Source organism: Pyxicephalus adspersus, chromosome 1 (genome assembly GCF_032062135.1).
Source record: "Pyxicephalus adspersus chromosome 1, UCB_Pads_2.0, whole genome shotgun sequence".
NCBI lineage: Eukaryota > Metazoa > Chordata > Amphibia > Anura > Pyxicephalidae > Pyxicephalus > Pyxicephalus adspersus.
The window spans coordinates 89,610,883-89,635,553 of NC_092858.1; the positions used below are offsets into that span (position 1 = coordinate 89,610,883).

A 24,671-nucleotide genomic window follows, 5' to 3' on the forward strand; every position below is an offset into this window, starting at 1 on the left:
CCTCACCTACCCTAGCTTACCTTGCAGTGACCCCATCACTCACCTTCCCCAATTGAGCACCCCCATGTCATCCTAAAGCGCTGGCAGTGTCCCCTCCTCTGCACTCCCATAAAACCCCCAGAACACACAATGCGCCCCAATCATCCAATTCCCCTCCCGTCACCCAGTGCTGCCCCCTGCAGCCATATGCCGCCCCATGGAACTGACCAATATACCTACCCTGTCTACCAAGTCTTTTCCCCCTGTAGCAGGCACGCCACTTTCTATCACCCCATTACCTAACCTATAGTAACTCGGTGACAGAATTCTGACATTCCCGGGCTCTGGCGGCGCTCTGTCTATGCTCCGCCCACTTTCTGTTTCTCCGCGGACATCACTTCCGGGTCCCCCTAGTGGCAGGTCATGGTGGTTACATTTGAGTGATGGAGGCAGAGGAAGCGGCTGCCGTAGTTTTGCAGGTGAGGCTCCGGTATACGGCTGTCGGGTGCCGGGCTTCAGTATGGGACAATCTTATAATACGGCTGCCATTGTGTTCTGTCCTTCAGGCTCACACACGCGGGCTGCTGCTCCGCCGGAGACTCCGCACAGTGCTGGAGGACTATGAGGCTGTGGTAAGGGAGATAGAGGGGGACCGGGGCACCGTACACTGGGGGAGCCGCCTCCTATCTGTGCCCGAGTTCACACCGGAGGTCAGTGTGTGCATATAATATATATATAACATGTATGTGTATGGTGGCCTCCTCTGTGTGACATCTCTCCCTGTCTAGGCTCAGAACAGAGGAAACTCCATCACATCATATACTGACAGAAAGAAAGCTGCACTGGGGCCAGCACCGTGTACACCGGCAGATGTGACCCCACAAACCGAGCACAGGAATGGCCTGCATAGAGGGGACCCATCATCAGAGAGATCACAGTGCCCGCTGCCAGGGATCGCTAAACCACTGGAAGAACCTGGACCAGGCAATGAAATCCGGCATCAGGGTGTTCCTACAAGAGAGCGCCAAGTGCCAGAGACTGCTGTCAGAGAGACAGAGAACCGTCACCTGCAGACTGCTGTCACAGAGACAGAGAACCGTCACCTGCAGATTGCTGTCGGAGAGACAGAGATCCGTCACCTAGAGACTGCTGTCAGAGAAAACCTTGTGCCAGAATCTGATGCCTTGAAACTAGACCCCCACCCTTTACAGACTGAGACCCCAGTAAGGGAAAGTATCCTTCCCAAGACAAGTGTTTCGGAAAGAGAGAACACTTCACTAGCAACACAAACTCAGCACTTTCTCCCTTATCCCACCATAACGAGTAACGCAGATCAAAAGTATGAGAGTTTAGAGTGGACAAGATGCAGCTCCGTGTGGAGTGACAAAACTATAGACACAGGTGAGAAGCTCAACTCTGAGCTCATCAAAACAAAAGATGTTCACTGTCTCGCAGTTTTTGTCTTTTGAACAGCCACAGAAAAGTAAAAAAGTCCTCCTGCCAGCAGCTGCAGAGTGAGACCTTTGCAGAGATCTCATTTTAGAGGTCTGATGTGATCGGAGTCGGACTTGTACCTCTGCCATTAGCAATTGGCGGGCTCTGCCTTTCACCTAGCAGGTGTCTTGTCAGATCTCTGCAATGAAATCACTGGGTGTAATCAATAAAGCCCTCAGGAGTGAGCAGCTAATACATGTAAAGTTATCATGTTTACTGGAGATGAGAGTTATAAATGTTGCATAAATAGTGTTTGATCTCTGCCACATTATAACCAAACTGAGAATACGTGGGATAGTTCACTTGAACAATACAATGTGCTGAGTTTCGGTTATGGTAGTAAAATTGACTAGTTAGAATGACTGACCAGCTAAACCTGCTGTGTATGGTAGTTGGTTTGGTCTAAAAACTGGATCCAGACTTTGTAGTTGTATCTAAAACTAATCTATGTGGCCCAATCTGAAAAGGTAAAATTATTTTTTTATTTTGTATGTTCAGATTTTATTACCTGAGATTATCTATATGTTCCACTGGGGGCATCAGATGAAAGCTGATTCAACTTTTTAAAATCAAACTATAGTACCCAGAATTATCCACTAGCAAGGATTTAAAAGCCTTTACACTCTGGCATTCACAATTGTTTTTTTGTACATGTACTTACTTTACACTTTTATTTATTTTTATATGTCAAAGAACTTTATTTAGTAATATTTACCTTTATTCTATCACACGAGGGTAAATAAGTTTTGTTCAGGTGACAGGCTCGCTTTAAGGAGACTTCAGAAGCCTCAGGATTAGACTCTAATGTCATTGCATAAAGCAGTTTGAGCAAACACTTTCTGTTCTGCCAATTTCTACTTTGGTCAGCACTGGCTACGGAATGATGGCTTGGAACCGCTGCAGGTTCACAGGGGAGATGTCAGTGAAATGACATTTGCATTTGCTTTATCACCTTCCAAGGTTTATACATTTGATCAGGTGACTTTATAGCCATCAGAATTTCATATACTAAAAAGCCAACAGTCTGCTAAACTATTGTTAGCTGACTCCTAGACACTGTAATGGCCCGACTGTTTACAAGCCATCGCTGTGGCTGCTGTTAGCCTCAGGGTAGTGGTCACCTGCCTCTGTTTGGCTTTAATGTTTTAGAAGTTACTAACCCAGAGTAACCATGCAGCAGGCAAAGTGAGAGAGTACTTATTGATGATAGAACACTTATTTTTTCTGTTTCAAATCAGTAGTTGTGTTTTTTTGCACAATTATTTATTTTGAAACATATGAATATTTATATTGCAATATTTATATATGTGTACATAAATAGCAAAAGAAAATAAATCCAAATATTTGGGCTGCTCAGGATTGGTTAATTTAGTTTTTGACATGTAGGTACCTATATTTGTTAGATAAGTAGATAGGCATTGGGAAATATTCTTTGGAAGTAAGTCATATAAGGTTTCTGCTATATGAAATTATTTAAAAAAAAAAAAAACAAAGTTTTAAACTTTCCGAAGAGCAAAAGCTTTATTTGAAATCAAACTTGTGTAAGTGAATTGTTTTACCTTTAAATGGATTTGTAGTCATATTTCTCCAGTTTTTGATCCAGGTACTTCTACCCGAACACACAAAAAAGTTCCCACACTGTCTGTATCCTTTCTGCAAATTGTACTGCAGTTAGGCAATTCAGTGCAGTCTAAGGCAATGTAAACACATCAGATTTCTCACCTGATGTGAGCTGTTGGTTTCATCTCAGGCAGGAATATGACACATTTACAGCAGTCATCCAACGACAAAACTATGGACAGCCACCATAGAGGTGAAGAAAGGAAAACGCAGTGGGTGCTCCTTGCTCATTCTCCCCTCTCCAAAGAACAAAAAAAGCTCTGTATGTACAACACTCATTCGTTCATCTTTGTTTGGCCCTGGAAACGATCGTGAAAGTTAAATTCCAAGGACATTAATTGAGTGTGTGTACGCAGCCCAAGACTTACTTTAGCCTGTGACTGCCTAGTGCAGTACCAGAGGAATAAATGAGAAACCATCCTTGTGCTCTCTCCTCTTTTCAGGGTTGGCTGATTTTCTGACACTGCTGTCTCTCTTCCCCCAATCTGAACTGTATTCATGGGATTCATGGGGTCTTTAACCATTGCATGATGTTTTAACATTGTTTGTAGTTTCTCCATAAGTTAATGATGTATCTTTAATTTAGATCTCTCTTCGAAGAATCTAAAGGAGCTCCAAATGCATAGAAGTCACTTGGCCATGGAGATATTGTGGGTACAGCAAGCAATATCCAGTAGAAAAAATGTAAGTCCTATTTGCCATTTATCGGTGTTATTCTGCTTCCTCTATCTGTATGCTCCTTAATAACACATGAGCACTACAGAATGACCGATTTCCTCATTGCGCTCCCTCTCCTATAGTGAGTTCCATGTTACAGGGGACTGCTATTAGCACAGTGCTTGTATTTAATATTGATTGGCTATTGCCGGGGGGCCTTAATCAATGTTGTTTATATCCTAACATATTAACATATGTATTTTTTTTTCACAGTATCTAATGGTAAGGCAAAGGCTGGGAATCCAGAACTGAGTAGAGTATACATCATGAAAGCAAGACATCCCATTCCCATCAGAGCTCATTTATTTATTGCCTATCAAAGAAGTTGTGGACTACATTGAATTTCAGCTGGGAAGTGTATCAGACATAAAGATTGTATCAATGATGCAAAAGATCAATTTACAACTGACATTACATTGATTTGTTTATTTTTTTTACTGCTTATGTTTCTAGCTAAAATAAATTAAATATTTTTTCTAAAGATGTTTAATTTTATTTATTTTTATTATTGAGCTAGTATATATTACATATAGTATATTACATGTACCTTACATACAACAGATGGATATTCATCACACATTGGGAGGACCATGATAAGAGTATTGTGGTGAGAGGAATATGTCATGTTAAGCATCTGATGAACATTTGTGGATACAAAGCAATGAAAGGTAAAACCGAGGCAGTTAGCAGTACACCAGAGTTAGGAGACAACAAAACATTTTTGGTTTATGTTTTCTTTGCTAATAAAAACTATTCATTTTATTCTGAATGTAAATAGTAACTGTTTTTAAGAATTGTTAGGTAGACAGAATAGTGTGTCCTCAAACTGGAAAAATTGTTTTTTCTTGGAGGGGTTGTGTATAGCGCCCAGGCTAAGGCGCTTTGTCTGTTGAGGGCTCTATGGAACTCTTGGTAGATATTTGACTTTTATGAAAAGCCAATTTAAAGGGTCCTGGAGCTGGCCAAGAGTTGGAAGGGTTCCTTGGCTTGCCGGTCCATGTCTGGGTTCTAACCCCAACTTAGAGAGCACAGATGCTTTATTTAGAGTTGCAGCAGCGGAATGCTTGGAGCTCAGTGGTTTCCCAATTCTCCAAGGAAAAGGAGGAGGAAAAAAGACCTTAGAGTAGGCTCATGGATTATGTAAAAGGAATTTGTAGTATATGATTAGCCAGAGACGGATTTACCACAGAGTTAGTAGCCCAGTCAAGTTAGAATTTGTTTTGTTTTTGTTTACATTGTGTAACCTTCCTCCTTGTGACACAATGAAGCATTCAGGCAGGATCCTGAATTATTTTTTTCTAAAAACTGACCATGTGTTGCTCTATTTGAACTGTTGCAAGCCTGTTGCTACAAGCAATCCCCCACAGCATGTTGGTACAGCTAAAAGGATGTCCACACCCACTTCTTATCTCTTTGATGGAGGGATAGACATACACACGTATAATGTCAAATGTATGTCCTCGCCCACTGTTTTCCATATCATAGCTGTATGTTGTGTACTCTTGACTGCCACAGTCCATAAGTTCTATTATACATTATGCTCAGGGATGCCGCAACAAAATTCAGAGCCTAAGGGGAAGTGGGAGTGGTTATACAGTAATGTTATTTTTATCAGTTATAGAATTCATACTGTTTAGTTCATGTGCATGTATGTGGATCATACAGTTCCTATAGTACAATGTTGTCCAATCTGACCACAATACAATGGACAGTTTATTAAAAAACATCCTTGCATGTAATTATCCTAAACAAATTAGCAAGCAAGTGTAAGACAGGAAATGCATTTATTTAAAAACAAATGTAAAGAAAAATATAATTATAACATTGTTTGATTATACAGTGCTGATTGAGATCAGCAGGATGTGAGTGCCACTGAGTGCAAACAGTATTTTATTTACCCAACAAAGAACATTATCTGTATCCAGCTGGGTTGCCTTAATTTTATGACAGGCATACGGTACTGATCAAAATGATGAAGTATCAAGGCAATGCTTCGGTTAGTAGTTAAATTTAACAAGGCGTTTTACAATAAGTTTAAAGCAGAACTACAATTGTCACACATATCAGGCTAGAGACACAATCATGTGACCATAGCATAAAGAATTTGGAGGAAGGATATTTATTATATAAGGTCTTCAGGCACATGACGATTGCTCAGGGAAAGCTGTGCTGTGCATTGCAGGAGGCCTTTGCAATTATAGGGGCTAAGGTGACCACCTTAGCTGCCTTAAGCTGCGTACACACCTGCAATTTTTGTCGTTGGAAAGGATCTTTCACGATCCTTTCCAACGACAAGGGAGTGCACAATGCATGAACGGTGCTGTACATACAGCACCGTTCATGCTCTATGGAGAGGGGAGGGGGAGAGCGACGGAGCGGCACCCTGCTGCGCGCTCTCCCCTTCCCTTTCATTAGGATCGGTTGTTGTCCATCGTCCGTGGATCCGGCAGGACGGTCTTTCGGACGATGGACGACAAAGACTGTACACACGGCAGATTTTCGCCCAATAATTGGCCGATGCCGATTATCGGGCGATAAAAATCTGACGTGTGTACGTAGCTTAAAGGGCAAGATGCCTCTGTGTAGAAAAATAGAGCTTTTTGAGCTTACTCATCAACAATCATTTACAGTGAGTTTCCTTTTTACATCTATACATAGCTTTAGGTTTGATTATCATGATTCAGCATGCAGAGCCTGTACTGAGGTTAATTGATGTTAGGCAATGAGCAATTATAAATGTCAGACTCTCATTAAGGTACACACAGATTTTCAAACATGTTGCCAAATTATTGCAATCATATTCTATTCTCTTTAGAAGACAGAACAGCCTTTCACAAGTAGGCATGCATTAGGGCAGGGATGTCCAAACTCAGTTCTTGTGGGCCACTTATAAGCAATGATTTACATATAAAGAATCATTGTCTAGCTCTTTGTACAGCACTCCTTACTAGATTATCTTTCTATTTAATGATAAAATGTGTGTAGATCCTCAATCTAGAAGACTGACGTTGAACAGATCTGGGACATATGCTGCCCCAAACCCCACAGCGGCCGTGTAAACTAACATGGGAAGATCTGTCCTCAGTCCTAGTCACCCCATATGCACTTTCTGATGTGTGATTAGGTAAGGTGCTATAGTGTCAGCTGTTTGCAGGTACATGTGAGAATTAGTAAAATGATCTGCAGTTTTTGTTTAGGAGGTGTGACTCCTGTAACTCAGCACTCTCCTCCTTCTCCTACACACAGTGGTAACCAATTGTCACCTGGCAACTACTAAGAGTCACAGCAACTAAATGATAGACAGGTAGGACACAGAGCTCTGCAACAAGTGTTTTGTGTATAGTAATAGAACTGTCATATCCATATATTTTCAAGGTGATTGGTTGCATTTTGTTGTCCTTTTTATTATTATTTTACTACTCAAGGATGAGCTCCCCTTCGGGGGTACAACTGGTCCCACATGGCAAAAATGTCTTGGTGTTCCGAAATGGGGATCCTTTCCATAATGGTCGCCGGATGGTGGTCAATGAAAGGCAATATGTAACATTTGAGGCCTTCCTCAATGATGTGACTAGAAGTATACAGGCTCCAACTGCTGTGCGGAACATCTACACCCCGCGCAATGGGCACCGCGTGACACAGCTCAGTGACCTGAATAATCGGGGGCAGTATGTGGCCGGGGGAAATGAAAAATTCAGAAAACTAGAGTAAGTATATATTTTGTTATATGAATAACTATTTTTATATTCCTATGGTATGTTCCCTAGATATATATACACCTGCTTTTTGTAAAATCATACTTCCTTTTGTAACATGCTATATACATATCTTTATATCCACACCTAGCAAACATCAGTCATCATTCTTCCACTATCATTACTGTCCATAAGACTATTCCAGGACAAAGGCTGTATGTTTGTGTATATTGTATAATATGCCAGGCTGATCACAGAGGGTGGAGAAATATAGCATGATATCCATGTACTAGTACAAACAAATTATTGTTGTATTGTAATGTTGTTTTACAGTTGACGTGAGGACATAAGGAATCTCTTTTATGCACATTATCAGCTTTTTTTCATAGAAAATGTAACATTTTTTGTAACTGACTAATATGTTTGCCACCTCCAATTACCTTGTTTTGTGTATTATGTTTTTTTGTGGAGATTCATACACACATTTTTAACACCATGGAATAAAAAAAAAACATTTATACTGCTGGCCTTTTATTGATGGGCATTATTGTTCTTTGGTTATTGTTGAATAACTGGTATGCAAGCCACACAAAATAATTTTGTTTTCCAGTGTCTTAAAGTGGATATCAGGCCAAAAAAAAACTCTGGAATAAATGTAACTTTCTCCTGTTTTATAGTTCAAAAACCCCGCAAGTACAGAAAATACCAGATGATCTGCCAGAAAAGCACTCGGCTTGCACATAGCTTTTCTGAGTGATGTCAGGCCTGCCCAGTTGTCTTTTGCTAAAGTGTTCAAACCTGCCAATTCTTTCTTCTGTACATTATAGAGATTAACTATTGTAGTCCAAGATAACAACTACCGTAGAAAGGCTTTCTTGCTGTTTTGATGCACCCCATGAAACAGATCTACTATGTTTCTTGTGTAACTCACTCCCCATATAACTTTCACCACTCCAGCACCAAGAGCAGGGAAGCGTTTATGTCTGTCCTATAACTAGTATACAATGGACAAGCCTCACTCTCTACAGTCTTGTACATTACATAATACTAGGGTTGTTCTTTCGTTATTGCTTCCATTGACAGAAGAATAAATGAGTGCTGTGCACACAGTTCTGTTCTGTTCTTTGGAGAGGGGTAGGGGGAGGACAAGTCAGCAGCACCCCGCTGTGTTCTCCCCAATAGCAAAGTACAGAGATTATCTCAGACTGGTTGTTCATCAGTCATCCAGGATTGATTGAACAAAGTTGGGGGACATCTGTAAACATGTCAGGCTGTTAACTGAGACTAGCATGATCATTCATCTTGGGTAACATCTCTTCATGATAGTTTCACAAGTAGTGCAATAAGTACCTATGGTATTTTCCATCCTTATTTACATTGATTACCAGAGGAGTAACTGGAAACATTTATTCCATGGGTGCAGACTTGCTCAACGCCTTACAAACCATACAAATTTTTGTCCAATGCAGCTTTGTAGTCTAAACACATTTCTTGAAAAGCACCACTTGTAAAGCACAAGTGTAATATGAATTATGAAGTGTATTTGCTTTGCGTTGCCAATTCTTTATGACAACTTGCAGAATTCTTTTGTTTTTTTTTTCCATGTATGGTATGACACTTAGCAATATGTAAGGCATAAAGATTTAAGCTTTATTATTGAACAAGGATCACTTTATATTTCTTTTACACTTTGTACAACTCAGGAGGAGACTTTTATTCTACAGAGAGGAGCTTGTTACATATCTAACCTCAATTATCTAATGTATTATCACAGCTACCTTCACACTGAGGTTAAGCCAACCGTCACCATTAAAGTTAAGGATGTTCAACAGGTAAGTTCAAAGAATGTATAGATGTTTTGTGTTAATGATGTGTCCTACAATATTTTCTTTATACTGTTCAAGGTAGGGACACACAGGAACTATAACATTTACATTAGATCATGAAATAAGATCTAAAGACCTAAACCTGTCCCATGAGAAAAAATTTAATTAAGATTGTGCTGTAGATCAGAACTGGTCAGTCTTTTTATATTTTGTCCCAGAAATTAGCTTTTGTCAAGTTTGATGGCCCCAACTCAGTTTATTATTATTTTGTGGCCTCCTAAAACCCCAATTAATTCATTTCTGGTTGACTGTTAGATTACTTTCAACAATCTTCTCAACCTGACTATGGCAGACTGTAGGTGTATATAGATATATATAGAGATAAATATATATATATATATATATATATATATATGTAATAGGATAGATAGATAGATAGATAGATAGATAGATAGATAACGATAGAGAGAGAATAAATAAAGACAATTTGCTGGTTTAAAAATATGCATCTTAAGTGAACTTTTTTCATGTGTACATTATGGTGAATAAAATTTTTTTTAAAAAGTGCACAACCAAGTTAATTAGGGACAGACATTTCCCAGCATGCATCCAACATTTCTGCTGAAATAGTTTCATGCATTTCAGTGTAATTTCTCTTGCAATTGGTGTACAGAGCAAAAAGATCATGTGAAAGCTAACTTTTGTTCTAAAATTTATATATTACTGAATATAAAGTATTAACACCTTACAAATCAGAATTAAATCCAATAATGACCGATATTTCCGAAATGTGGGATAGGTCCAATTTAATTGAGCTGACGGAGCCATAAGCTGAATGTGAACTATCTATGAGCAGTTGAAAGTATTGTAGTATTTTGTAGCACAATGAGTCAACAGTTCAGGAGGGAGAGGTGTGTGAATTAGGTCGACAGGAAGGGTGTTGAACTAGTCTCTCTGTGTTCAGAGGTAAAGGGATCAAGCATTTAGGAAGGGCATTTACCAAGCAGAGGACAATATAATTAATGTTGGCAGAGATATTCTCCCACCCTAATGTTGATTTTCCCAGATCTCCCGCAAGCCGAAATTCATGGGCCGCTGGAGGGAGGAATCTCATCTTCCATGTATTATTCAGTGAGTATTTACACATACTGTATGCTTATACTGGTCTGGCAATATTTCAAGACTGTTAATCTGTTCATTCAGAGAAAACATGACAGATATGTGGAGATATAAAGTAAAGATAAAGTAAAAAAAGGAGCACAAATGGTACAAAACTCTTGCTGTTAGTATGCTGTAAATACATTTCCAACACAAGCACTAAACAAAAACACTACCCACTGTCTTCCACAACACAAAAATACACCTTCACTAGTACTTCCCCATCCTAAAGTGAAGGTGGATAGCCAGACTGACACTCTCCAAGCTGTAATGTGCTATGTATTTCTATCCATACATACCACATATAAGTGCAAGTCTATTTATATATATACATATTTACACACAATAGTAAAAGCAGTAAACTGCAAGCAAACCATGCAAACAGTTTGTGGTGCACTACTTTAATAAAGGTGTGCTTCTTTATTTGCCTACATAGAGGTTGTCAGTCTATTCACAATAAATGTGCAGCCTCAGCACAATGCATATCAGTACATTATGCATGGGGTAAAGCATGACATTGGTCCTTGTGGGATCAAGGTAAATGAGAATTTTTTTTTTAATAACTTTTTTTTTATATAAACAAAATAAAATATATACTTGACTTCCATGTGGAAGTGAACATTTCTGACATAATAATGCATTGAAAAGGCATTTCGATTCTTAACCAAACTCTCCTTTAATGAAAAACAGTTCCAATATTAGAATTGTGTTAGCACCTGCTACTTTTCCATAGACTTACAATGGTGACACATGCTTCTATTCTACAATTTCTCACTGGTGCTCAGACTAAAAATAACAATAATAATAAACTCCAGGCACAATTATTTTCAGTTGCCCTAAAGTATATAAATGTAATTTTGTGAAAATACCTTAAAGAGGTAGTTGTGATTAGTTGGCCTGAGCATAAAGATGACGTGTGTGGGTTAATGCCCTTCTAAAGTAGATTAGAATATCCGTGTCAGTTTACTTGAAAGAATACAGCTTTTCTCTGTTGCATTTTCAGGCATATTCTTGCCTGTCACTTGGAACATGTTCTCATAGTCGCCCTGGCCCATAGCAATTTATGTGAATACTATGATCATTTTATCTGAAAATCATCAAGCTACAAAGCTTTTCCCATATAATAACTGAATGGACTCATTTAGTTTTTTACATTGTGCTTTGAGAAGAGTGCTCCTATTTTCATCCAATGAGCTTTCACAAGGTTCTTTTCTGAGTAGTCCTTCTTAATGTCATGCTCCCATCTAGGCAACTGCTATGTAAAGCTCTTTATATATTTGACAGGTACAACTTTTCTCCAATTTTAGTTTTCCAACTCTAAACTGGCATCCACTGTAAGTGCTTAGTCTTAGGGATATTCTTAAGACTAAGCATTCCAGAGCAGCAGTCGCCAACAGGTGGTCCACCAGAAAATATTGGTGATTTCTGACCCCTCCGATTCCCACCATATGGACACAACTTTTGTTGTGTCCACAGCCCTGCGCTACTGTCCCCCCAGGATGTTTAGCAAGCAGGTCTGAGCCTAGAATGGGAGAAGTAGGCAGGTTCCAGTATCATCCCGTCACTCTGGGGGAAGTTTCTTCCCCTATGAGTGACACACAGCTCCCTGCACATGCGCAAGATTTAAAACTATGAATTTAGTGGTCTGTGGGCACTGTTCCAGAGCATAATGTATTAATGTTTTCTGTGGGTGTTTACAAACCTTTGTATGTATTTTTAAACAATAAACTGATGTTTTCTTTAGTTTTGTTCATATTCACATGTGGTGTACATTAGGACTTGCTAGGGTCTTCAACAAAGATCCTTTCTAAAGTGACATGTGACTTTAGTGTCACATAGTGTAACCTCCTGCCTTTACATTTATTTAATATAAATTGCCCAGATTTCTGACCAGTTTACTTTAAATATAAAATAATTGTGAAAACCATAATAACATCATTTTAGTTTTAGGACCCGTTTTTCAGAGGAAATGAGGTAAAATGGTCAGGGGTTCAAATTATTTTGCAATGTAACATACGCTATAGTATTTGCATGATTTGCATGACATTTGTGAATTTTTAACTATTAGATAATATTACTGGGGTGAGAATGGGTGGAAACGCCATACACTTTTTGGGGGAATGCCCACTCCTATATTGCAAAGAATTCTTTGGTGGTCCACGGCTCTGGACGGTCGCCACCCCCCCCCACCCTGCTGAGGGGAGGCGCACCGGCCAGAGCTGCTGACCATGTCTCCCGTATGGAATTTCAGGCTCAGGGCAGTGGGCAGGTTGTCTCTCTGAGCACAAACCGCTCGTCTCAGACCTGTGACGGGAGAGCCGGCGGGTTCTGGTATTATAACGTCAGTCTATCACTTTGAGTGACATATAGGCAGAGGTGTAGTGGGGCGGGCACATTTACATAACAATGGTGCACATGCGCACTTGCCATGGATATTACCGTGCCCCCTCTTCTTTTTTTTACGACCACACCCCTGATGTGGAGTATTTGCTTTTTTTGTTATTCTCTTTTGCTTTTTGTACCTGTTATAATATTACAATTTTCTCTCCTGGTAGTGTTTTCCGTAATGGCGATCTTATGACGCCTCCAATCCGTGTTCTAATACCGCCAAGTATCCAGAGAGAATGGGAGCTGGTTTTAACTCTGCTTACTGAAAAGGCCAACCTGTACAGTGGAGCTGTAAGAAGGTAAATATAATGTGAATATAACTGTGAAAAAGTAGCTCAAGAACTTCAACGGATATCAATCATTAAATCAGAATTGTAAGGCGCTTCACAGGGTATTCGTTGCAAGCACTCTTGTGAATCCTGGCTTTGTAGAAGCTCACAAATATATGATGAAAAGCCAGAACAGGAAAAGTAAATCTTTTTACTCTGATACATATTAGCATAAATAAAAATGCCTAGCCATACAAAAATCATGGTCAGCACAATGCAGTGGGACACTAAACATTGCAAGAAAATAAGTGTTACAGTATTCAAGCAATTTAACAGGATGTCCACAAATCTCTTTACCCATGGATTATTGCAGCAAGAGGTATGTGAATTGGCAGCTGAACACTTCAGGCAGCTGCTAAAGTCATAATTTACTAAACCAAACAACGAAGAGGCTTTTTAGGCATACTACAGTTATGGTATCCTAAAAATATATAATTTGACATGTGACAAAAAAAGAAATGTTTTAAAGAAATGAAATATAAAACAAAGAAATTATTTTTTCTTTACATAGTTCATATTTCTTCCAGGTACAGACTGACAGATATTGACCACTCTCCAAACGATAATAAAATTACCAAAATATACAGGCTGTGTCCACATGAATGCAGTATTGCATGATTAATACTTGACTATAGCTCCTCCTGGGGGACCAATGGTATGGAATTGAATGCTTAGCACAGCCTGAATATTGCAGGCAGTATTCTGATGATTGCATTGCCGAACAAATGTGAAAATGTGTTTTGAACAATTTAACTCAGAACACCCTCCCTACCCCCCAAAAAAACTGTGAGATGCATTTCAGAGGCTAAAAACAGTTGGCAAATACCCCCTAATAGCATTCATGTGAATTTTAGAGCAAAAGCATCAACTAACCAGGTAATTTAGCCATTTTCTACATTTTTTTAAATATAAATATATATATATATATATATATATATATATATATATATATATCACAAAGGCAGAGTTAAATGATAGCAGTGATAAAGACCATTTTGGTCATTATCACAATGCACAATACAGTTTAAAATCCAATGAACAACTTTGTTTGTATCACTAATAAAAATTGTAAAATGGACTAGAAAGACAAGCTAGGCATGAAAATGTTTTATGGGCCTCCCCACAGTTACAGTCTCGGGTCTGCAAACCATTAAATGGTATTTTTTTTCTTTTTCATGGCCAAAACCATCTTTGTACAATTTTCCATCTCTAAAAGCACATTCAAGTTCTGATCTTCACGATATGTTGTAACCTGCAGCAGGAACATGCCTTCTTGTGAGGCTTACATGTAACTGGAACCTTACTAACCTCAACCAGCCACTTGACTTCTCATACTGATGTGTTGGTTTAGAAATCAACCAGAGTTCAAACATTTTAGTGTGCAGCAGCTGGCGGTATTGAACTGCTGGCTGCAACCCCCTTAATCTTTATGGGCTGCTATTGGTGAAACGCTACATGTAGTGTCCTACCACCGGAAGAGGTTTAGTGGAGTGAGGAAGTGATAACCGCTCTGCAACTTCCCTGCTAGTCTGAACATAGCCTAAAGATTATACTGTAATAATAGGAGCTGAACTTTTGCTATTAAATCATTTTAATACAATTTATTTGCAATATGCAAGGGCAGCGCAGTGGCTCAGTGGTTAGCACTCTTGCCTTTGTAGCACTAGGTCCCAGGTTTGAATCCTGGCCAGGACACTGCATGGAGTTTGCAGGTTCTCCCCGTGTTTGTGTGGGTCTCCTCCCACATACCAAAAAACATATAGTTAGGTTTATTGGCTTCCCCCCACAATTTGACTACAATAATGACATATGACTATGGTGGGGATATTGGATTGTGAGCTATAATGAGGGACAGTTGGTGTCATGATTATGGACTTTGTACAGCGCTGTGTAATATGATTGTGTTATATAAATACTGTGTAATATTATCCTTTCTTGCTAGTCTTGTGTTTTACCATTATGTCCAAGTAGGGCTTATTGAAAGTTTTCTCTTCCCCAGGATCTGCACTCTGGATGGCGTTTCTATTTCAAGTGGAGCTGAGCTTGTATCTGGTGAATATTATGTTGTTGTTGGATCCGAGAAGTTTAAGTGCCTCCCATATGAGGAACTTTTAACACCACCTGCAGGAAACAAGTAAGCTATTTATTGTGTGACAACAATCCACATTTTCTTGTTTTGTTTTGATCATATCTATTTCTTCTTTCTTTAGAACTCATGCTGGTAATAAGCGCAGGGTTCCTAAAATTGTGGTAAGCCAACATTTTCTTAGAAAGATGGATTTATGGTTTTTGAACAACTCTGTGATATGTCTTTGAGTGTGAAATGTAATAAAATAGTTTGTGGAATAACAAGTGGCCTTGCATGAGATACACTGGCTTGTCTGGTTTTATTTGCTTTGGTTTACATTAGCTTTTATTTGCAGTGGTTGGATATGTTTAGTCTTAAAGTACATAGGTCCTGAGCACAATAGCATTCTAAACAAATGGATTTCCTGGCTGTGTGTTGCTTCAGTATTTCTGAGTGAGAACAAGTATGCAGCACATGGGTGTCATAAAGTGTTATAATTGCTTGTTTCTCCAATTCCATGCTAGTGATTTAGAAAGTCAGCTAAAAAATCAGCATAGTAGCAAAACAATAGCACTTGAAAAACAATGGTCAGTAATGGTAGTCTACATATCTCTACTATTACAAGTTATCCTTATTGGTGGATGAATTAGCACAAATGTTTTAAAAACAAAGTAAACTTGGTGTTTCTGTCACATACATGTGCTGAATAAATGTGTCCAAATCATTTAATGTACAGCAACCCCTATTTAATGTACAGCACTGCGTAAAATGTTGTAGCTAAATAAATCCTATTTAATATTATTATTAATAATAAAAATAATAATAATAATGATGGCTCCTGAGAGCCTTTAATACTCTGTGAACCTGTGTTATCTGCAAGAAGATGAAGCCACCTTCCAAGTGAACTATCCTGTGGGATGATTTGGGAAAAATAGAAGTTTTAGAAATTTTCAGGAACAAAAGCATCCCATCTGAAGCAGTATACTTATTTTTAGCATAAAAATATTCTCCTGTTGTACGAAAAAAAAAAAAAAAAAAAAAACATCAGCACTATCCAATTTGTACTAAAAAGCTTTTGGTGTTAAGTTCACAGCCTGCCCAACACAGCATGGCAGCAGTGATACTGACCTTGGATTCTCCATTAAAGCTAGCATTGATATTTCTGAAATGTCAGTACATTTGCATACTAATATACACAGGAAGATGTGATTTATATTTCTTAGAGTGATTAAACAAAGCACTAATTTAGGATTGTTTTACTATATTATTAGACTGTCAAGAATTACAGTGTGTCTCATGACGGAGTCAGTGATTCTGTCCTTAACAACTCTCCATTCCAGGTATGTGAATCCTATTTTCTTTTTCTTTTTGCCTTTGCTTTCTGAAACCTACAATTTTTTCATTTTTTTTACAATTATGTAGGGAGATGAACGAAGGGTCCATTCGACAGGTACAGTACCAAATTCTTCCAATATCAAATACTCAAGCAAAGAGGAAGACTCTGCCTTTTATGCAAAACCAGAGAAGGTACGTCCAACACAGAAAAACAGACTCAACCAGAATGAGAACATTAGTAAGTAGCTTCCCTGGAATAATCTACACACTCGTTAAAGCTTTTTGTGTATTGATAGGTAAATGTATTGATTGATAACTTCATTTTCAGATGAAGGAGGTGTATTTAAAGTAAAGGCAGTACGACGTGAGCTTGAAGGAGCTCAAGAAGTAAAGGAAGATTCACATACACATGTGGAAATCCCAGTAGATCAGGTAAGTCAGGATCAGTCAATGCAGTATTGCTAATATATGCTTTTAGGCCTTGGTAACTAATGTTTCCGCTCTTCAAGTCCCACCAGATTCTTCCTCAGTGTATAAACTCCTGGTGCCTACATACAAGAAGCAATGTTTTTTTTCAGTGAGAAAAGACTTGACATAAAAACACCTGACAATACTTTCTATGTGATGACAGCATTACATTGTGGTAGTACGTGTCACTTTGCTTCAAAGGAAAAGTCACGAATAGGTTTGCATTGCAAACCACTGTTTTATAGCGACATAACGATCAAAGTGTTATTTAGAAATACAAATGGTGAAAAAAACATATATCATAAAACTACCAAGGTTTGTTTTAACGTTTAGTACTATTTCTATCATGTTATCAATAAAAATATATGTTTGGGTTATATTTGAAAGTGCAATTTGGATGACAGTAGTTTTTATCATTCTCTGGCTTTCAACAGTATTTGCAAAATTGTAATAAATATTCTTCAAGTGTTAGCTCTGGACATAAAGGTTATTCAGTGTTCTCCCCAGACATTTTTTAAGCTGGGTGAAAAGAAGATGAAGTGGTCAAAAAGTGGTCAGGGCAGTGTTCCTAGTTGTTGTTATAGAAATCCAGTAACCTCTATATTTCTGTCACCTTTCTACTCCCAACTTTCCAACTTAATGCCCACCGTTCATAGTATGGCCAATTTTGCATCATGTTTTTATTATGCCCCTATGTTATGACCCAACTTTTCAGTATCTAAAATAATCTAAACTAAACTAAAAGGCACCACTAAAATAACACAAGCATTTAACAAAACAAGGCCATTAGGAAATTATGAGATGGTCCCGGTTTGAAATTTTTTCACACCCTTAGTTCCTAATACTGCCTCTGTATTCCATTACAATCAAAGATATAACAGGTCTTGCCACATAATTAGAATCTATGTGGATCAATTTGTTAGTATTTTATCAGTCACAACAGCTGAGCGTATGTAAACTGGTTAATTTGGGTGATTTTGCTTGATCAATCATATTTTACAAATGGTGGCCAATATTTTACAAATTCTACCAGGGTTGGTAAACCTGTATTTATTTTTTATGTGTATGTTGGAAAATCTTGTTGCTTAAAGCTGAACTCCAGCCTTATCTTTTACTGCACTTGTGAAGAGTCCATGCCTTTCATTAAGTCTCATTTATTTATACACGAGACACAAGTATAGCAACTTTGATTGTGAGACCACTTCTTTTCCTGTATGATGGGCCGGAGGTGTCATTAAGCCCTCTTCCACTGACTTGATCTGTCATACAATGTTAGCGTCATGTGTGGCCACTACCCAGGACTGGCTGCATGTAAGGAAGCCTCCTCATCTGTCCTATACCTTGAATACTAAATTCATAGCACTCTGCATTCTCTGGTGCACAGGTTCTTCTCTGGTGTAATAGTTGGTTGTACTGCCTTATATGTCTATGGTTGTTGGCTCATGACTGTCCAGTGATAGTTTACCATGTAAACGTTAAGCTTTACCTAAAGTACTTCAAAACTTGGATGTATTGCTATTTACTATAATATTTTTAGTATGTTCTCCTGTCCTACACATGTTGGGTGGAGTCCTTCCTGCCTACTGTCAGAACACAAGAAATTGTGATTATTTACAATAAGATTTTGTTAATAGGATTTGAAGTTACAAAAATGCTAGATGTTACTCCAGAAAAATTATGAACTTTTCAGAAATTTTACAACCTCTTAAATCTTGACAGACAGCCTCAAACCCATAACCTTGTGTATTCTGAACACTAACCAGTACCAGTAACCAGTATCAAATACACTGCAAATTCCTATTACATTTACAGTAATAGCATACATGCAAAAAAAAAAAGGGCAAAAAAGATTTCTGCCTACCTCACTGAAGGAAAGCTTGCAGCTGTGGGGTGATAACAGAGCAGAAGCAAGCTTTCTAGCTACAGGGGAGGAGAATAAAACTTCCCTGCCACAATCCACACATATACACTCTACTTACAGGTCCTGCCTCTGTCCCTCTAAACCAGAGCGTCTCAGCCAGGGTTCCTCCACTAGCTTCTAGGGGTTCTTTGAGCAAGGAGCATTTTGTGCCTCTCAGGTCACAGACATCAATGAACTATTTGGCTATCAGTATATGTGGCAGTCTTCCATGTAAAAGGCATTCTTCCCACTGAGAACCACACTAACGTACTGTGAGTTGTGGATATAGAATTTATTGCAGGGGTTCCATGAAGACCTGAAAAGTAACTTAGGGGGTTCTCTCTATGTTAAAAAGGTCAAGGGACACTGCTTTAAACAAATTGCTGTGAGTTATATCATAGGTAATAAATTCTTAGATTTCTACTACGATTTAAACAAATTATAATGATTAACAAACTGTAGAGGGAAAAGATTGGGTGACAAAAGACCTTTATCTCAGAGTTCAGCTTTAAGTCAGGATTTACTCTACTACACAATGATTTAGTTGAATTAATAAATATTTAGACAATGACACTTTTGTCAATATTGTGCTTCTATATGCCACTACATTTAATCTGAAAGGTAGCAACCGAGAGGTGATTAAAGTGTAACCTTTATGTGAATCAAGTTTTTAAATCAAGGGGTTAAAAATGATATATGGGAGCTGTTTTGTTATAACATCAATTTTTCTACATAGGCTTCATTTACAAAAGTAACTGGATAACTATGTTTATCATTATTATAACAAAAATTTTCAATAAGTTATTAAAAATCCTTTGCAGTCAGTGACTAAGTCTGGAACCCGTGGACATGGGTTGTCAATGGTTGTCCCTTTGTTAATATTTCTGTATTCAATAATTGAAAGGTTTGTTCAGTGTAGTTGAAGTGACTGACTTGGCCAAAAATTTCCACCTTGCTCTTGAGTTGCTTTACAGTTGTGTTTTGAGTCATTGTTCTGCAGTATTATGAAGCATTTGGATGAGTTTGAGAAAATGGTTGAGTCTTTCAGACTTTAGGATTTCCTTCTACTTTTTTCAGCAGTCATATCATCAGAAACACAATTGACCCAGTTTTGTTGGCAGTTATACATATCTATGCCATACCATAGCCTCTGTCAACTTTTACAGATGATGCAGTATCAGATCATGAGTTGTTCTTTTCTTCATACTGGAAAATGTTGCTTTTACATTATTTTGTCAAAAGTATATATTGTTGTGTCAAAATAGTACAGTCCTTTGTCATTCTTTTTCTAGCAAAGTATATTATGGCCTTTCTATTCTTTAGCCTACCAATTTTTGCACCTTGTGGGAAACCTATTTACTACAGTCATGATCTGATTGATTGTTTCTTTGAGAATTATAAAGCTACCTCTTTTAGAGTGTTCTTGACTTGACTTGGCTTGATGTTGCAAATGGGTTATTCCTAGTCAAGGTAATAATTTTCCAGTTATCCAGTAAAGTTGTCCTCCTCAATCACCCAGGACTTTTGGTGTTGCTGAGGAGAGCAGTGTTTCTTATTTAAAAAAAAAAGTACATAAATAAGCTGCCCCTCCTAATATTTCTGCTTTCTTTATTTTCTGATGGGTTTTGTTTTGTATTCCCAGCCTAATGATTACCTGCTTTATCTGCATTGGCAGCTGTTAAGCCCTTATATTGAGAGTTCACAGCAACAGCTTCCATATGCAAATTTCACACTTGGAATCAACTGCAGACCTTTTACCTGATTAACTGTTAATGAAACAACGAGGGAACTGCTCACATCTGGCCATATAACAGTGTGTCAGTCAAATCCCTAATTACTTTTCAGGGAGGGAACAAAAGTACTGTAATTACTAAACTATTTACCCAATCAGGTTGTAAATGTCCTTAAGTTAAAGGTGACAGTCTGCACATTCATTTCACATTTAGAAATAAACAACAGCTAAAATAACAATCATTTATCAATGTCCAAATATGTCTAAACCTAACTGTACTTTGTTAATTAATGTAAATGTTAACAAGTCGCTTTGTTGCTATACTTTGAGAAATGTAATGTGCATTTCAGAATATAGAGTGATCCTGGAGAGAGGTGCTAAACTACACATCAATAACTTTTTTTTATATAAAGAAAAGATGTAGATTAGGATTCGAAAAAAAAAAATGGGCTGGCTAGCTACCTGTAGTTTTTTTTTTCTATGGTAGGGAAACATTTTTGGAGTTGACAGCTCCTTAATATGTTTAATAAATGCTTTACCTAACTCTGATATTACAGACATATTAAGCATCTAACTGGCCTGCTTTCATTACACATTCAGTGCATGCATTTTAAAAGTGATTGTAGATGCTTTTGTCTTGAAGTGATATTTCGTATACTTGGTTTGTCTAATATATGGGCAAATTATGCAATGCCTTGTAAATTAGCTTTGCTAAACATAAAACTAAAATATTGCTGCAGTTTGATTCATGTTGTTTAACTAGTCATTTAAGCTTTGCAAGAAACATCATTTTAGTGCATTATTCAAATACTTGAATAACAGCATATTTGTTTGACAAAAAAACATTTTGTAAAATTGTAAGTATAGTTCCTCTTCATTCAGTTGCCTGAAAGTTCTTACCCCCAATACAAAATGACTGATGAGGGATAATTGATACAGCTTACGATGCACACTCTTGCCCTCTTTGAGATACCTTCACTGTGGGTCAAAGCTGCTAATATAAAGTGACCAAACATATCAGATCCAGTAAATAAAAAAAAATATGTTCATTACCCACTTTCTATAACTCTTCTGGACTCTGCCCAAACCCATACTCTAGAAGAGTCTGGGGTAACAGGGACATAGAACACATAAATCGACAATTTATGCACCCAGAAAGTCCTAAAACTTCTCTATAACTTCCTTATGCTTTTGGCACAAAAGGTAAGTGATTTTATCCCAAACATGTTTCTAAGCAGTGTTGGGGAAATAAGTTTTTTTTAATAGAGGAGGACTTTGAGGGAGGGACATTATGTGTGCTGCCTTTTTGACCCAGAAATTTGGATTGCAACAGAAAGAATTATTTCAGTACTTTTCCTTTTATCAGGGTTAAACTAAGATTATGAACCTACTAGTCCACCCTCTTTGAGAGTACATGCAAATCCATGAAAACCTCTAATGATCAACTTTCAGTTCTCTAAGCTCCCTTGTTATACTCTTTGGAAAGTGGTCTTATATGCGTTTCCTATATGCGAGAATTACCTGAATCTGCCTTAGGAGATAGTGGACTGTCAAGAAGTTGCATAGAAGTCCAAGGTCTCCAGTAATACTTCCCTGCTTGGATCCAACTACAAGTTGATGTTGTCATGGTAAATGGTGCAACAAAAGTATCACCAATTAACAGTAATTGGGGATTCATATATATATTTTTTTCGTTTCTTACACTTGTGCCATACTAGCTGCTGGATAGCTGCTTCCAGGTGCCCTTATTTAAATACTTTGTGTTTTCTAGTGCCAACTGCAGTGTTGGTGTGGATCACTGCAAGAAAAGGAATTATGGGCCAACTCCAGTTTTTTAACAATAACCACAACAAAAATGCATTAAATTGCAGCTTACTGCAGCTGGAACACATCCCCCTTCAAATCAATTGAAGCAGCTGGCTACTAAAGGATGGCTAGAAGCTATGTTGCATCAATGAGTCTTGCTGCAAACCACTGCAATAAGAATGCAACTGCTTGTACAAAATAGTAGCCAACTGCTACCATACAGGTTAATGGGAGAAGTTTTTTCCTTGTCTGTTTTTATACTCTAGTCTTTCCACACCTGTTTATTACCCTGACAAAATATTCACCTCAAAGGCTATTCCTTTTCTTTTACATGCTATATCTGATAACTTTGAATTTATGATGTTGTCTTTACCATTTCACAATGGACTGATGTGGAGGCTTGTATTCAGCCTTTTCCTCTAAAAGTCTTCACTGCTGGTGCTTTTGGCTTGTGTTATAATGAAAAAAAATTGAATAAACATACTGAAATACAAAATATTTTCGTCATTTACTACAGAGAGAAGCAGAGATTGTTCAGGAAGAAATTGTTCCTCCAAAGAAAGGAAGTCATCACAAAGTGGATTGTAAGATAATTTACCAGTAATATACCTATCATCGTCTATGAACAGTTTAATGTACACATTATTTCTGTCTTCTAGGACTCTAAGTTTCTGGACAATAAGAGCTCCTACTCTCTTCTCAGAAGCAAGAAAATGACCAATAACAAGCCATAATATAACAATTCCAGCTGAAGTCAATTTTCTAAGGCAACCAATGGAAAATAGGCTTTTATGTTTTGCAATGCAGATAATTCTTCACTCATCGATGTTTATTCCTCTGTCACTAGTTGATGGGCAACTGAAACAGCCAAAGAGAATCAAGGATATTAAAATATTTTATATAATCATGGTTAGGTGGGCCACTTCATTTTTATTCTCCATAAATATACTGTGTCACAAATTAAACTTTGGTACCAATTTTTACTTTTAATAAATAAATTGCAAAAACTACACATTCTCAATCACCTGTCATTTTTCAAATAGCACTATTGAGCACACTATTGAGCACACTACTGAGCAACAATTCTGTAATGAACAAACTAAATGAAGAAAACATCTCATTTGAGAGCAGGGCATGATCAGCAGAATGATGACTGCAGCATGCTTACTCACAAATGCTGCAGCCCATGTTCAACAAGATCAAAATTTTCCTTTTACTTCTATAAGTGTGTAATAATGCATTGTTTTCATACACAATGGGCACAGTACCTTTGGTGAATTGTACTCAGTAGTCACCAAGTGCATCATAAAGAAATAATCACAGCAGGCATTATGCGAAGCACACCTATGCACACAAAAATTACATGCTGAATGCTTAGGGAGAAAGTTAGGGAAAGCCACAGTCTGCTCTCTTCACTAACTGATGACATTCTTATGTACAAATGGGAGAGGTGTACAATATGGTAATCATTAGTATTTTTTTTCTCCTGCTATGTCAGTCTCATATTAACTAATAAGGGCAGCTCACCTAAACAAACATGGGAACATCGAAGGTATACTAATTTGTACAGCTTTGGTGTACTTAGAATTTTACACACAATGCATTAAAAATGTATTTAATAAAAGAACACGAATTGCTATCTGATTTGCATATTTTATCAAAAAAATGTTCATTGGTTTTGATAAATAGCAGACAGTGGCATATCTAGAGCCACAAAAGGCCACATATTGTACTGTCACACATCGCTGCTGACACCCAGTTCAATAAGTACATATTCTATATATATATTCTTGTATATTGTTTTAAATTCACACGGTATCTGGAAGTTTGTTTTAGTCAGCATCAGCAACCAAAAACTCTGGCCTAGCTGGTAGCAATGCATGGGGCATGACTAAAGAAAGCTTTAGGTTTTGCTTCCTTTGTTGTAGCCACCATACTTTTTTCCAGTGCCAAACACCATTAGAAAGTCATTTGTGCAATGACAAAAAACTGTCCAAACTTTCAGGTGTTGGATGTAGGGACTGCATTGCTAGGTTTGCTTTACAGAGAATAGGCTATTCATTACAGGGATGGAACACAGTGTTCCTATAACTTGTACAGTTTACATTTAAAGCAAAAGTGCATACTTCATCTATCACACCAATATCTTCAGAGAT

General features: G+C 37.8%; 2 protein-coding genes across 3 annotated transcripts; both read left to right on the forward strand.

The window, feature by feature from the left end:
* Positions 1-377: 377 nt before the first annotated feature.
* On the forward strand, positions 378-4,295 carry IQCC (IQ motif containing C). The gene is made up of 5 exons (XM_072418461.1): positions 378-458; positions 546-689; positions 768-1,380; positions 3,680-3,777; positions 4,024-4,295. The coding sequence occupies exons 1-5, from the start codon at positions 423-425 to the stop codon at positions 4,060-4,062; spliced, it is 930 nt and encodes a 309-aa protein (XP_072274562.1). The 5' UTR covers positions 378-422; the 3' UTR covers positions 4,063-4,295.
* Positions 4,296-7,117: 2,822 nt separating this feature from the next.
* DCDC2B (doublecortin domain containing 2B) lies at positions 7,118-23,519 on the forward strand. Of its 2 annotated transcripts, XM_072418480.1 has the most exons (11): positions 7,118-7,517; positions 9,280-9,337; positions 10,398-10,462; positions 13,045-13,176; positions 15,206-15,340; positions 15,417-15,456; positions 16,546-16,614; positions 16,697-16,847; positions 16,938-17,041; positions 23,033-23,099; positions 23,175-23,519. In XM_072418480.1, coding segments are annotated over exons 1-11 (1,104 nt in total). In that variant the 5' UTR covers positions 7,118-7,236; the 3' UTR covers positions 23,177-23,519. The 2 variants fall into 2 exon arrangements, with proteins under 2 accessions (XP_072274581.1, XP_072274571.1); XM_072418470.1 differs by having other exon boundaries at positions 23,033-23,519.
* The last annotated feature ends 1,152 nt before the right edge of the window (positions 23,520-24,671 follow it).

Excerpts from the sequence above, each read along its gene's own strand:
- IQCC (XM_072418461.1), top strand. The coding sequence starts at position 423 with ATGGAGGCAGAGGAAGCGGCTGCCGTAGTTTTGCAG. Across the intron at positions 459-545 it reads CGGCTGCCGTAGTTTTGCAG|GCTCACACACGCGGGCTGCT; the intron begins GTGAGGCTCCGG and ends TCTGTCCTTCAG. Across the intron at positions 1,381-3,679 it reads TGACAAAACTATAGACACAG|ATCTCTCTTCGAAGAATCTA; the intron begins GTGAGAAGCTCA and ends TCTTTAATTTAG.
- DCDC2B (XM_072418470.1), top strand. The coding sequence starts at position 7,237 with ATGAGCTCCCCTTCGGGGGTACAACTGGTCCCACATGGCAAAAATGTC. Across the intron at positions 13,177-15,205 it reads TACAGTGGAGCTGTAAGAAG|GATCTGCACTCTGGATGGCG; the intron begins GTAAATATAATG and ends TCTCTTCCCCAG. Across the intron at positions 16,848-16,937 it reads CAACCAGAATGAGAACATTA|ATGAAGGAGGTGTATTTAAA; the intron begins GTAAGTAGCTTC and ends CTTCATTTTCAG.